The following is a 15,371-nucleotide window of genomic DNA, read 5'->3' as shown; positions in this document are numbered from 1 at the left end:
AGCAGTTTCACAGTGATACAACTGTCTTCATTATAAACTCGAACCTGGTCGGTGGTTTGGTAAATGGAAGCGACAAATTATTCAGAATTTCTGATAGCTATGATCATCCAACTTTTTATTAACTGTATTTTGCATATAACTTATCAATTACAGGTACTCATATGGGTGTTATGTGCGGGAAGTGAATAGATAGGGATGAAATATTTCCTACTCTTTAAAGATATTAAAGAGTTACGTGTTTTTGATTATCTTTATTTTTCTCTGTTGTTTCTAATATAAACGCTCAAACTACAGAATCCACCGTGACCAAAAAAAAACAAAAAACAAATATTCAACATTTAAACGGAAAATGTGAAATAATCTAGAATACATTACTCATTCAAAAGTACAGTCTGAAAATACATCATGACATTATTGATAATTGTGCTCTGAAGTTTTCTATTCTGAGCGCTCATGCGTTTATTTCTTCCATGTTTCTTCAATTACATCCATTTCGAATATTTCTCTTTCTCGATTTTAATCCAAGAATACCTGCATATCCAAATAATGTATAACTCTTCCCATATTACCTTTGATCTTGCCTCATTTGTGTATAAACACGCCCCTGTCCCTAACAAGAACGGCAACATTTTCCACCTCAAATGAATACATTAGTATTTCTGCCACGCCTTCTCAGTGAGACAGTATCCAATGAAAACACCCGAACGTGGACGCGTAACTGCGCCTGCTCCATGACTGATAACACGTGTTTCCTGGCACAGGGGTCTTTCTGAACACGCAGATGCAGAGCTACAGAAATGGCGGCTGACGGAGGTACCTCTTCGCTGGTATTACCCTGCGCTTTCTCCCCGAAATCACGCCAGTACCTGGCCGTGTGTGCGCAGGACGGCAGGCTGCGTATCTGGGACACAGATAGCAAAGCGTTGCACCAGGAATACGTACCTTCAGCCCATCTGAGTGCCACATGTACCTGTATAGCTTGGGGACCATGCCGGACGGCCAAGGTATGTGAGGGAGGCTTATTTTCTAGTAGTTGAATAGGGAGGGCCTAGTCAACCCGTGTAGCTAAAACCATGCTAACACTCTTAGCTAGCTTTCTAAATACAACGTTGTCGTGGTATAAGGGCCCTGACGAACGTTAATTCAGTAATTCTTGCCAATATTCGAGAGTAAAGAGCATTTTCATCCCTTGTGTGCTGCGTAGCGTGCTATGTTGCTAGCTAACTAGCATAAGTTAACACCGCTGCTGTCTGCACTAGGAGACGCACATGTTGCGTGCTGCACATGGTCGTGGCCAAGTGACTGTCGCGGATATATTTCTGTACGATATATAATCCAGAAACTAACTAATGCTTTTATTATGTATCGTGACATCGGAAAGGAAACGTGCGCTGTGTAGGTTGAAGACGTTGCTCGCACAGTTTGAAAATTGTAGATAGAAGCAATATGTAAGTGCGATGTGGTTTGCGCTAGAAACATTTGAACCGCATGTACGACTAGCTAACTGTCCCCTCTTTACTTTTAAGACTTTCAACACGAATGTGTAATTTTATCCATCTGAGTTTGGGTAGATTATTTTGCCAGAGTATCTTGATTACTTGCCAGAGTAATTGCTAGTGGTATTTTGTTAGCACAGGTCAATAAGTTATCCATGAGTGCGATACAGTTGTATAAAGTAACACAAATCAGTAAGCCTCTCTTTGGTATTCATGAGTAAAAGTGGTTGGTGTATTGTAGCTACGATGATGGCAAATTAATGGCTGTTATACGACAGTCTTCCTTTATGACTTTAAGAGCTGACGTTGTTTATTGAACCGCGTCAACAGGTGGGTGCAAATAAAAATCACGCCCGAAGTGACCTGCATTTCCACACAGTATGTGAATAGAGATGGCATACCTATCACTTACAACGAATACAGACCACACTCATCCTCACTCTGCTCCAGAGTTTGCATATGCCGGCACATATGCTATCTTGCCGGTTACCAGGGCCACAAATTGTCAGCAGTTGCTCTTAAGTGCGCAGAAAAAAGCTCAAGGAGAGACGATAGAAAATCGAGCTGGAAATGTTGAAGGGAAGAACACCCGGAGGCGCTGCAGTGAACTAGTTAACAACCGTTCAACATGATCAGCCTAATGAAACCGAGTTGACGAGCATTGGGGAGCATCTTGAAAATGGCAGACATACAGAGCACATCCAGGGTGTCCCAGCTGTACCGCAACGTCTTCAGTAAACATTGATAAGGCCCGGTATGTCAGTTTTAGCAATTTTTGTAATCGATGGTATATAACCATACTTAAATATTGGGGGGAGCTTCGTCAAACAAGATGTGACTGCAGGGGTAAAATGGGAGAGCCTGCCCGCCAGTAGGAAAATCTAATTCAGATATGATCTGAAAGGGAGTGCTATTTGCCAGTTCTCTCACCATCCTGAAATTTGATCTGTAGACAGAAAGTACAGAGATTTAGACATTAGCATAATTAAAAAAAAAAAACCTTTGGACCACATTTCAAAGATCAGCCAATCTCATTTCAGACCCAACCATGTCAGGTCATAGAAGACACAGCCTAAATGAGAGTGCATGTATTTACCTAAAAAGTTCATTTATGTGTAAGATTCACCCGCACTGTTGTTCTTGCGTTACAGGAGGGACCTCAGAGGAAGAAGAGGAAATCTGAGGCAGGGCAGGCGGTGGAGCGGGCAGACCTGCTGGCTCTCGGCACGGCGGCCGGCACTGTCATCATCTACAGTACAGTGAAAGGGGCGCTGCATAGCACCCTGGTAAGAGTTTGGGGTGGGGTGGGATTGGGGGGACACTACAAAAATGGAAGTGATTTTGCAACTAAATTTGCAGCAGTGCTACGTTCGCTTTCTGTATTCTCTCATCTGTGAGGTGTCATCATGTAGTGTAGTAGTAAGGAGCAGGGCTTGTAACTGAAAGATTGCTGGTTCAGTTCCCCACTGGGGTGTTGCTGTTGTACCCTTGGGCAAGGTTTTTAACCACACTCACCTCAGTAAATATTGAGCTGTATAAATGGGCAACATGTCAAAATTGTAACCTATGTAAATTGCTCTGCATCTGCTAAATGACAATAATTTAATGTAATACGAGTAAAGCCTCCAGTGTAGAACAAATGTTTAATATACTTCTGATGTTGCAGCTGAAGAGTTCATCTGGATATACCTCCAAAAGGCAGTGTCTTGGGAAGCTTCTTTCTGTCAGTAGTTGTGGCTTAAATTGTACATACTCCCTTGTATAGTATATTGAAAGGTCCCATTTTACCCAAAGCGGTCCATATTCACATACCTAAAAGGTAACTGCATTGGCACTATTGTGTACTTGCATTTTAAACCAGTGTAATTATGCAAGTCTTGAGCAGGTGTAGCAGTTGTAAGAAATGTGTAACTATTTGTATGTACAGCTGCTAGGGCCACTTCATCTACAGTGACAGCAATTCAAAGTTGCAGCCAAAGTGGATTATACTTCACCAATAAAACAAGGCCACTAGCACGATTCATTGTTTCTTGTTTCACTGCCAAAAAAATCAGTTGAGTACAAGGTGAGAGACTTGTTGCTCACCTTTTCCCATGTTGGTAGTCTGTTGTATGCCCAGGCTAGATATTCAGAAAGTACATCACCGAACAGGTTCATACAGTTTTTCACCTGTGTCTGCCACCCGTTGCCTTTCAGGACGGGGGTCACAGTGGGGGAGTGAACAGTGTGAGGTGGCATCCAGTGGAGGCGCTTTTGTACAGTGGCTCTGAAGATACGCACATTGCTGAGTGGGACCTGCAGACTGGGAAGACTCGCTGGTGAGAGCTGCCAGGGTGTCTGTGCCCTGTGTGAACTGACTGACTCGGATCAGTCTGCCGCTCCATGCTGTCCCTGGTGCATGTTGAGTGCTGCCTCATTGTTTGTGCTTTCTGAGGTGATGCGACCTGTCACATGCCTCCTTGTCTTTTCTGTGTAATGCTGTTTGTACGCCTTTTGGCCAGAGCACTCCAGTTCAGCCTGATCTCTTCTCATCCTGAAAGATTGGCCTTGTACTTTGTGGACAGGATACAACCTTTGAATGCAGCGTTTTGGAAATGCTTTCTTTAAGGCTTTTCAGTGCGCTCGTTGAACATATTTATGGGTAACATCTTTATAACCACTATAACTTCGAGTCACCTTCAGACGGAACAGCCATTTACCATCCGGACCAATGACATGCAGTGTTTTCAAGAGTGCACATTATTAGTTAGCCTGGTGCCTAACAATCAGCATCAGCACAAACTTACATTATGTAAAATCATTCCCAGTTGTGGCTGTCAAATGAATGTAGCAAAGAAGCTTCATATTGTGTCCAACTATCCTTTCATTGCTTGTGTGCTCTTCCTTGTCACTCATGTTTTACTTCATTCTTAGTAGCATTCAGAATTGGAGAATTTCAGCTGTGTGTGCCTAACAGGATAAATTTTAGTGCGTGCAGTTTCCCTTGCTGAGATATGAGAGGCACGTTTGTCCTTAAATGTAGTTATATGTTGTGATTGACATTAGTTTGGTAACCTTTTGTTTTGATAAAGTATATCTTTTATAGAAAATGCAATCGTAAGTTTTAGTGCACACATTTTATTTTTTAAAAAGTCATTGGTATAGGGGGCGTTCAAATCATACTAACATTATAAAGAAAACTGCAGCGCTCAACTGTACCAATAATGCTACCATCCATAACCCTACCATCACCTCCATCTGTGCTGTTGGGTTAGTGTGAGTCTGTCTTTTAGTAAGTGACAAAGATAGTGTCTCATTGTTAGTGAGAAGGTAAGATCGGATTAGCGTGTCTCAAGCTGTCCAGCTAATGATGTGATGAGCAGTGTCTCCGTTGAACCCTGGTGTGTAAGATACCTGTGTGTCTGTGTGTAGTAAGTGGAAGGCGGACCGTGGGCCGGTGACCAGCCTCTGTGTGAGTCCAGATGGCCGGTTGCTCCTCTCTGCTGGGCAAACCATAAAAATGTGGGACCTTGAGACCAAGGAGGTGTACCGAGTAAGTGAGCATGTGTGATGTGAGGATCATTCATGGCATCTGCTGTACCTCAGTCAGTGGTGCTGTAAACATACTGAGCCCTCTGTAATGCAGTGTCGAAGATTGGGGAAGTTTACTTTTTTAGGCCTTTCTGAAAGTTTCAGAAATGATGTAACTCATTCTCTCCTTCCCTGTGTTACTCAGAGGTTCACAGGTCACTCCACGGCAGTGACAACTCTGTGCTTTGCCACGACGCGTCCCCCTGACAGCGATGGCCTCTATTTCCTGTCAGGGGCAGCCCACGACAGGCTCCTCAGTGTTTGGTGAGTATGTCTGCTAAACGAAGGAAATGTAAATATGAAATGTGTTCATGTACAAATCCAAATATGTGCCCCAGGGAGGGTTACTTCCGAGTCCTCAATGGCCCAAGGTCCAATTTCCCACAGTGGCACTGTATTTCATGAATGGCACTCACAGTTGAGTATCTGTACAGCTAAACCTATTGAATGGACTGTGTGTCAGTCTGGATTCCAGCATCTGCTGAATGAATGAATGTAAATGTCTCTTTTGTAGGCAAGTACGGTCTGATGGGAAAGACAAGAATGCGGTGGTCTCTTTCACTCTGACAGATGCGCCACAGCACATTGATCTCATCTCGTCTGACAGCAAGGAGGAGGTGAGGAACTATGTGGAGCTGTGCAATGTCTTTGGAATGCCTTTCTCTTTCATCCTGTCAATGTCACTGCGATGTCTGTGTGCTGTTAGGTGTGCATATATGTCCTTATTCTGCATCCCTTTGTGAAATGTGCGTCTCTCTCTTTTGGTGTCCCTGTTTGTGTCATCCTTGAATGTCTGCCTTTGTGATTTGTGTATGTTTCTCTATATCAGCGCAAAGGAATGTACCCCTCATGTTGTTTTGTGCCTCTTCAGGCGGTGAGGCTGGCGGTTGTTTGCAAGGATGGACAGCTGCATCTCTTTGAGCACTTTCTGAACGGGTGAGTTACTGAATCTTTGGCACTAGGAATTTGACATGTTGCAAAGTGAAGCCATAACCCCGTTTGCAGACCTCCATTTTGTTTTGTCTCTTTCCTAAACCTTATTCCTCTTCCTTTCAGGCCCTGCAAGAAGCCCCTGTCTCCTTCCTGCTCGGTGCTGGTTTCAGGGGTGGGGGGTCAGGGGGGCAACGGGGACACCCCGGTCCCTGTACCCCTGCTGGCAGCAGCCCTTGGAACAGACAAGCAGGGGCTGCTGCTGGCCTACGGCAACCACCTGCAGCCTGTCATTGAGAAAGCGGTGAGTAGAGCCAGCGTGAATGCACTTCTATTGGGGGAGGAAACTTGTATTGATTGACTTATGGAAAACAATCCGTTTGCATTTCTTATAGTGAATTATTACATAAATTGTCACAAAGCGCAGGACATTGTGTAGTTTCCTGAGGGATTGAAAAAAATGGAACCCCCAAGGCCAAATTGGGGGGGACTGAAAAATATATTCCATGACCATGGGAAAGCATAGTTGAGAGACTAAGTGCTAGGTTGTTGTTACCAGTTTTAATCTTTCACATGTACATTTTGTGTTTTAATTTCTTTATTAGCATGGTGAACATATCATCATCACTTCTGTTTGATATGTAATGCCGATGATACATTCTGCCTTACAAATCAATGGTTGTGTGCGTTCTCTGCCTTTCAGGCGGTGAACACAGCAGAGAGACATGTCTGCTTGGTTCGCGACATCCAAGCCACTCTCACCCTGTCCATGGACACAGCAGTCTCCAAGGTAATACTGAGGAGCTGGAATGGAAGAACCAATCAGTCACAGGCAGGGAAGATCAAACCCATGTTCATCTCTGGCTCAGTGTTGCCTCTGCTGGAGAATTCACCAGCTTTGTCTTTAGTGAATGTTATGAACATGCATGCAGTGGTGGTGTGATACTGAAATGGAATGAACTTTCTCCCAGGTGAAAACCCCAGTTGTCAATGCGAATGTCAAAGTGCTCGCTCCTGGACTTCCTGGTCACCAAGCACCAGTCAAAGCAGGTCGTGTGGAATCACAGAAAAGAAAAACGGGCTCCAACACTGAGGTATATATGTTGTGGTGCCCGTTGTGGAGACTGTTCAGAATGCGGCTCTCTTTACATGCTTGTGCGCTTGTTTGAATCCGGTGTGAATTAGCTACTCCTTATGTGTTCGGCCTAACTGTCCCTTTCTTCTCTCACAAGATGTCCATTGAGGAGCGACTGGGAGAAATCGATCTCTCTCCTGTTTCTGGTGGAAAGGGGGGTCAGAAGGGGGCTCCCTCCTTACAGACAGACAGCTATGCAGTTTTGCTGGTGCAAGGGCTGGAAAGCAAGGACAGCCAGATCCTTAACGTGAGTCAGTGGCACGCCAGTCAGACACACTTTTCTGCTCACTCTGAATGGGATTCAATTAATGAACAATTGCACTCCTGTCCATTCAGTAACAGATTGCTCCTGGAAACGGGCTCTGTTCTTTTCTAATGATCCGTCTTTGTAGTACGGGAAGGACACTAGCCTCAAGCGTAATTACGCTTGCATTTACCTTTTTTGGCAACACTGTGACACCAGTTCAAGGAACGGCAATGCTTGCAAAGTGGTTTCTTCAGGCTGGTTTCAGTGTCTGTGCCGGTCTTATTCCTAAGCGGTAATGACAACTACCAACCCAAGTATAGTGCACATATTATAATTCTTGATAGTCATAAGTGAGTGCACTACAAGGAACAAAGTGATCGCTTCTTGCTGTAGTTCTACAGGAAATGTGAGATGTAAAACATTACGGGGTGTAGTAGTTTTTTATTGATCGTTGGCAGAGCAGTTCAGATGGTATGGCGGGTGCAATAATGACATTGTTTGCTGGTTTTTATTCATTAGGTATGGCATTAAATAGATAGACAGAGATGTGAATAGTTGAATGGTATTTGTAAGAGAGCCTCAGATAAGTGTTGAAATGCAATTCTAGGCATATTTTTTTACATTTTTTAAACTTAAATTTTAGAGTGGACAGCCAGAATCATGTGGGGCATGTGCAGGACATGATATAACAAAAGTTTTTTTTTTTTTTTAAACCATCATTGCTATATAATGACTTTAAGCACTGCAGAATTTGGGAACATTTTACAGTAAGTATTTGTAGGAAAAAAACATGGTTACCTTTTCTTGTACTACAGAAAGTTTTCCAAACTCGGAAGGAAATGTTGATTAAAAAGACAGTGGCCCGGTTACCCATCCCTGCAGTCTTACCATTGGTGGAGGAGGTAAGCAAGGCTTTGTAGGAATTTCAATGCTGAATGTTGATTCATCATACCTCATTGAGGATACTCAAATTTGCCTCATTTCCCTGTTCTCTTTCACAGCTCACCAAAAGAATTCAAGGCCATCCATACTCGTAAGCTACCTTCCTTTGTGCATGTTCTGATCTCAGCCCAGTGTGTACTGTGATCTGATCTCCTCTCTCCTCTCCGTCTCAGGGCGGCGCTGATGGTCCGCTGGCTTAAGGCCGTCCTGTTGCAGCACACTTCCTACTTATCAACGGTGAGTGTCAGAGCCCCATGGTGGTCGTGTGTGTGTGTGTGCGCACATGCATCTGTGCGACTTGCAGGTTCAGCGCAATGTGCCACGGCTGTCATCACCGCCGTATGACTGTGTGAAGCAGTGTCAGCCCGATGACACTGCTGAGGTGTTCTCCGAGTGCGGGCGTTCTCTTGTGTGTGACTGTTTCCTATTGCTGGCAGGTGTTTCACAGCTGGAGACGCTCGTAGCATCTGAACGTGGGTGTGCTGCCTCTGGTATATTGATCTGTGTTTAGTCATGCATGTGTCACTCTGTTTCCTCTTGCAGTTGCCAGACTTGGTTTCCCAGCTGGGAGTGCTGTACCACATGATCGAGGGCAGAGTCAAGATGTTACAAAAGCTAACCAGACTCCACGGCAAGCTGTACCTGCTAATGACACAGGTGCGATTAGACTTGCTGAACCAGAGTGAAGAGTTACTTCGAAATGTGATTTGAAGTAAACTTAAGCACCGGTTGCTTAATATACCAGTGGCAGATGTTCTTAATATAGACTAAGGAAAAGATAAAAATCACTTTGAATGTAGTAATGTTAAAATATGAACTACATAATAAATATATATTCTCCTCAAGTGGCTCAAATCACAGAATTCCAAGTGAGAAAATGTCAGTAATTGAGTATGTGTGTTCTACAGCTCATTCTGCTACAACATGTATATTCCAATGTCTCCACCAGGTGGCAGCAGGTGAAAGTGTCCATACTGTCACAGATGTGGACCACACTGCTAAGCTTGTCTATGAGGAGGGTAAGGACAATTCCTGCACACACTTAAAACCAAAGCCCTACACCGAGTATGACAGAGACAGAAGAGGTTACACAGACATTACCATTTTGGTTTTGTACTATAAGTAATACTTATGTTTAGAGGATGCCTAATTATGAATTCTGCCATTTAAATGGAAGTATGTTTCGTGACCTGTTTTCCTGGGCCATACTCTCAATGCAGATTGTTCCCATCTTGCCATATTTCAATAGAAAATCATAAATTACATTTTGTGGCTTTATTTTTCTTTTAATATACTATATGAAAAAACACTACTACAGGTCCAAGGTGATGCGTAGATCACTGCGGTACTGACTGACCATGCTGCTCTTCTTTGGCCCTAGTCTCTGTGGTAAACATGTTTGTCTACTACTGTTCAAATGGCAAATCCTTACAAATTTTCCAAATGTATGCACCTGAGCAGATGCCTCGATGCAAACGTGTCAGACTTTGGAAATGCAAATTCATTATGCAAATTCAAACTTCCTGATTCACTGCACATAATTGAGGCTGATGTTACCAGGCAACCAAACCAGCAGTGCTTGCTTGAAAGGCCCTTTATCCCCGTGCCTTTAGAATGAACACAACTGCACAGTGCAAGAGCCATAGTATTTACTATAAAACGTTTTATTGGGCTATATGAAATAATACATCACATTACAATACATACCAGCACACTCCAGCAATATGGCAGTGGGAGGTCACAGCAGGCTGCTGTTTAGCTTAATGAACATCAGGTTCTCAAAGTCTATGTCAGACAGCCTGGTGCTGTCGGGGTGCAGGGCGGGGACGGGCGAGGCGGGGATGCAGAGATAGTGCAGAGCGAGTGGGGATAGCCGGGGGAAGCGCTGCTGGTTGCCCCTCCAGAACATCAGGGGGTCCTGGTGGTAGGGGATGCAGGGCTCTTGGAGGTATGTCTCTACCTCTTCAGCATGTGGGCTGGGGGTGTAGTCCTGGGGCTCGTCCTCAAAGAATGGGAACAAGCACTTCTTTTTGGGTGGGGGGACAGGTTCAGGGGCAGGGACCTCCTCTTGGGAATTTGTGGTAGAGGTGCTGGTCAGGGTGAGGAGGTCTTCCTGCAGGTGGGAGGCCTGGTCCCCCTCGCACCAGCGCAGCTTCAGCCGCGGGTCCAGTGAGGTGGCCCGCAGGTAGGACGACTTGCTCTCGTAGCGTGACAGCCACTTCTCGGTGGCGGCGGTGAGGGACGTCACCAGGTGCTGGTTGTGCTCCGAGGGGGAGCTCAGGTGCTTCCGGATGCCACGGATGGAAGGGATGACCAGGCTGGCCGGGACCACCCGTTCCCCCTGAATCCTGTCCGTGATCTCCTCAAAAGGCCTCAGGATGTTGATGAAGTCCTCCAGCATGGCTCTGTCCGCGGCAGTGAGGCCGGGGTCGGCTGCTCCCAGATGGCCCAGCTTCTCCTCCTGGTCGGCCAGGATGGCCTTTGCTAGCTTGAGCTGCCTGTTCCAGCAGGGGCCGCCGGAGCTCTGCCCTTTGGGCTGCTCCTCCAGGCGGTCGGTGGCTGACGCGGGCGTAGAGTCCCAGGTGTGAGTGACCATGGCGGAGACTTTGGCTAGGACGCTGATGGTGGTCTGCGTGGTGGCCAGCAGCCCGTCCCTCACGACCAGCTGGAGGGCGTGTGCGAAGGAGGGCTCGTGCTGGGACACATACTGGTGGCTGCTTGAGCTGGACGTGCTCTCGCCCCCCTTGGACGCACCCGAAGCTTTGGGCTTGACCTCCCTCATGCCTGTTTCCCGCGTGGACTCAGCGTGTGATAGGAACCCGGGGAGGCCCGTGTCAGAGCCCAGTGTGTTGTCACTGACGATAATGGCAATCTTGCTGGGCATGTTGTAGATGGCCAGGATGCTTTCGCAGTAGCTCAGTATCTGCTCCCCCGTTTGCCGGCCCCGCACGCGTTTGCACGAGAACAGCACTGACTTGACAGCATAGTCGATGATTAGGTGGCCCGTCACGGCCATGTAGGTGCTGCCTTGCTCCCCTGACCAGATGTCCACGGTCAGGCAGATGCTCTGGGCCGCCTTGACCAGAGCCTCCAGCTGGCCGTGGAGGAGGTTGTACTGCTGGAACACCAGTGAGTTGACAAAGTGCGCGCGGCTGGGGACGTTGTAGGATGGCTGGGTCTCCTGCATGAAGGCCAGAAAGAGGGGGCTCTCCACGATGGACACAGGCAGCTGCTCCCCAGCGATTAGGTTGACTAGAGCACGATCTGCCTGCACCTGATTAGGGTCAGTGCTGTGCCATTTCTTGGGTTGGGGGATACTGAAGGTGGGCATGGGGGACCACTGGTTGGTCAGGCTGGAGATTGGGTCCAAGGGGATGGAGGCATGCTTCCTCTATGGTGGAGAACAAAAAAAATGAAGGCAGATTTACAAACATAACTTATTTTAATTGCTGCAGGAGAATTGTTGGCCATACATGAAAATTCATTATCAAAACTACTTAAAATCACCACCTTCATTGATTATGGCAAGCAAGTATAAACAGGAGATTGCTAGTTTTCTTTATCCCTTGGAACATATTGTGTGGCGGGTACCTAAAAATACCAACAATTACTAATTGTGCCTACAAAGAGATTTTGAGAAGGCTCGACATTTTGTAGATTTATTCTCAGTGTTCGGATTCACCAGCCACGAGGGACTGCTAGCAGTCCATAAAAAATAAACTTTGAAAACCTCAGTGTACCAGCAGGAAATTGCTAACCTCAAAGCAGCTTCCTGTGATGCTGCTATAAAAGAGTGAGCTATAACACACCAATGTCAAAAGATGCCCGCGCAAAGAAAAAACATTAGATTGAAGTGGAAGGGTTTATCAGTAGCAAAAGCATAGATTTATGTCAGCCATTTGCAGATACCTGTCACAACAAGCCATGGAAGCACAATTAATAGAAGTAAATGGCCAGCCAGTCTGATAGAAAGTCAGTATGCCTCTGGACCCAGTTATGACCTGGAGTTATGGTCAGTGCTTTGTAGCCTTATTTTGCAGATCATTATCCAGTGAGTACCACTGTATGGCTTCGAAATCATCACCAAGTCCATCTTTAAAAAATATCAAATGTATTAATTATCTTAGTCATTTTGCATCAGGACCTCAAGTTCCTTGACAGAGGTCACAAACCTCCATACTATGATGTAAAAATAACCTTGGGGTATGCACACTCTGGCATTTAGCAGTGATTACATTCTACACACACACACACACAGCTTCATGCCGTATTCGTTGTGCCATCTGATGCAGTCTGACATTGAGAAATGAACTCAGCCTTACCTTCATGTGATTGAGAAGATTTGAAGTAGCTTTCCTGTTGAAGCTCATCTCCAGCGGGCAGTATTTGCAGCGAGCCTTGCAGACCTCTTCGCCATTGTCGGGAATGTAGAAGTGGTCGAAGACCACTGAGGCCCTCCGTTTTGACATGGTCCCTGTGGCCAGCGATGCCTTCCTATTTCCTCACGCTCCGCAAACCTCTGGCATGTATCCTTGCTGCACCGTATCTGCTCCGTCCTCTCTCTCTATGCGCTCCACTGTGATTGTCTCGATGAGAAATGATTTTTTCAAAAACCCTCTCAAGACTCAAGCCAAAAGCCGTTGAGATGTGCACAAGTACATTCTCTCAAATGCAAATGGTTTGCGGAGGGATTCAAATGCAAATGTGTATCTTTCCCCCGAGGCATTCAGATGCAAATTAGAGTGCACCTGAATGTGGGCCTTGTGGAGGAGGATAATCTCTCACACACTCTGCCTCTATTCTGCAGTTTGAGAGCTGGATCCTGTTGATCCAAAAAATGCACAGCTTGGTTTGGAAATGATGGTGCGTCCTCTTTATTCCTGCTGCAGAGTCCTCGGATGAAGAGGAGGGTTCGGGCGATGAGGGGCTTCCTGAGGAGGACTCTGATGTAAGTCACAATGCAGGGGCTGTTCAGCACAAAAGGAAAACCCTGTTAATAAATAGTTCCCGAATGCATGATATGTTCATTATTTTTTCCATTTGAATATAGATGTTGTGCATTGAAACAAAGGTACATGGGCTGCAGCCTCTTTGGTGTATCTTCCTGGTGCCTTTCTGCACCTGTTGGTGCAGTAAAACAAAGGGGCTTTCTTTGGAGGAGCCAACTGATTATGGAGCTGCTTAGACACTACTAAAAATCAGCATGTATTAAAATTCCTATGTCAGTAACATGCGGATGTATTGGGTTGTGCAAGATGTGACAGAGCATGAAAAGTGTACCTCAAGTCCACTAACTAAAAAATATTGGCAATATGGAAACATCCTAGCAATAGAAAATGTAAGACATTCCAGTAAATGGCAATTCTACATTTTCAGAACTGGGAGGAGGAGGAAGGTATGGAGGATGAGCCATCAAACAGAGAACATAAAGCAGAGGAAGAAGAGAAGGATGAAGAGATGAACGATGAATCAAAAGTTAATGGGGATTCAGACTTGGATCCTGAGAATGAGAGCGAAGAAGAATGAGAAACAACAAAATAATTAAAAGGACCCAAAAGAAAGGAAAAGATTTATATATGATTTCGTTTTATTTCCAAGTTTTGATTTTATTTTAATAGAACAAACAGTTTTATACAAAATTTAAAGAAAGCAGCATCCTGTCTGGGCAGTGCTACCTTACAGGAGCTGTAACCCACAACTGCCACCAGGGCGGCTACACTGAACTCCAAACTAGGCTGAGAACTGACACTGGGCAACAGTGTCTGAACTGTGAGGGTGGGAGGTGGAGGAATATGGACTGTTTCCCCTCCCGCGCCCCACTGCCTCCCCTCTTCGACCAGTCTCAGCTGTGGTGGTATTGTGTGCCCCTCTTCTATAATCTATATGTGAAATGGCGAGACTCGTCCCTCTCGCCGGACCTGGTGGTAAATTAGGTTCACGCAGTGTAAATCTGTCTGTACAGTGCAGTGTTTGTATGGACCCGGGCTCCCTACATACCGTGGGATTAAACCAATTCTGTAACCTGTCTCCCTGTGAAATATCTTTTAGTCTCTGCTCCCCCCTCATCCTATTTTCTATGCCTTCAAACCCCTTCCAGGTGCCATGGGTAATGTGGAGCATAGGAACATAACCTTTTCCTTCCTTATATCTACAAGGGCAATTTAGATGAAGAATTTCAATGTGAATTTTGCTCTGCTAGGTGAATAAATAATCATTAAAATGGTTTCATGTGTTGTACACACGAATGTGGGGGTTCAAAAGAAGTATTCATGAACTGCATTTAGCTCGTGTTAAGTCTTCAATTTTGCATTTCAAAATCAAGGCAGTAGCATCAAATGTAGGTGGGGTAAAACTGAAATTCCTTGTTCCATATGCAAAGCATGAGTGTATTTGCTTTTAAAAAAAATCATCCAAAAGTGTTCCGTTATGTTTGTAAAGCTTTTAATGCATAAAGTTATCCTCCTGAGACCAACAGTGGTGACAGATTTCATGAAGTTTTCAGCATACCCTCACTCCTAGCAAAGTATTATTTTATGGACATGGCCTAACAAATGAACATTCGTTTTTCTAATACTTTGGCAATTCATGGTTAACCATTCATCTTAAAGGAACTCCACAATCAGACATCAATTTGTATGAGGTGCACTTCACATACAACGCAAGAACAGGTATATTAAAATTACATTATGGAAAAAATACTATTTGTGGTGGTCTGATTTTTAACTGTCAAAAGCCATCTGTACAAAGTTGCAATCTTATATTTGAACTCTGCTATGCATATGAAATGTAATTTGGAACGGAATGCGGACAGTAGCTATGAAATGTATACATTTATGAATTGTCTATCTGTATACCTTGACTAGGTATACATTTAACTTAAGAAAAATTACTGTCACCAAGTTCTCTTAAAGCCTTAAAGAATTTAATAAGTATCATAAACTTACATGGTAAACGGACAGCTAAATACGGCATTTTCCCAACTTGTATCGGATGTCACCCGCTTATTGGCTTAAATGTGTCCTCAAGCTCCCGCGTTGGCGATGTGAAGGCG

General features: G+C 44.9%; 2 protein-coding genes across 2 annotated transcripts; one reads left to right on the top strand and one right to left on the bottom strand.

Annotated features, from left to right (window-relative positions):
* Positions 1–782: 782 nt before the first annotated feature.
* wdr43 (WD repeat domain 43) lies at positions 783–15,016 on the top strand. Its single transcript, XM_036542587.1, has 18 exons — positions 783–1,004; positions 2,648–2,782; positions 3,693–3,814; positions 4,908–5,028; positions 5,212–5,330; positions 5,581–5,683; positions 5,938–6,002; positions 6,123–6,300; positions 6,700–6,786; positions 6,968–7,090; positions 7,229–7,378; positions 8,194–8,280; positions 8,380–8,411; positions 8,494–8,557; positions 8,864–8,977; positions 9,270–9,339; positions 13,210–13,268; positions 13,697–15,016. Exons 1-18 carry the CDS (start codon positions 798–800, stop codon positions 13,844–13,846), a joined length of 1,986 nt encoding a protein of 661 aa, XP_036398480.1. The 5' UTR covers positions 783–797; the 3' UTR covers positions 13,847–15,016.
* On the bottom strand, positions 9,945–13,198 carry LOC118787139 (zinc finger BED domain-containing protein 4-like). Its single transcript, XM_036542588.1, has 2 exons — positions 12,643–13,198; positions 9,945–11,711 (listed from the first exon to the last, which is right to left on the bottom strand). Exons 1-2 carry the CDS (start codon positions 12,787–12,789, stop codon positions 10,059–10,061), a joined length of 1,800 nt encoding a protein of 599 aa, XP_036398481.1. The 5' UTR covers positions 12,790–13,198; the 3' UTR covers positions 9,945–10,058.
* Positions 15,017–15,371: the final 355 nt, after the last annotated feature.

The sequence above is a fragment of the Megalops cyprinoides genome, chromosome 12 (assembly GCF_013368585.1).
Source record: "Megalops cyprinoides isolate fMegCyp1 chromosome 12, fMegCyp1.pri, whole genome shotgun sequence".
Lineage (NCBI taxonomy): Eukaryota > Metazoa > Chordata > Actinopteri > Elopiformes > Megalopidae > Megalops > Megalops cyprinoides.
Note: the sequence above shows the minus strand (reverse complement) of the source record. Positions and strands in the feature narration are given on the sequence as shown.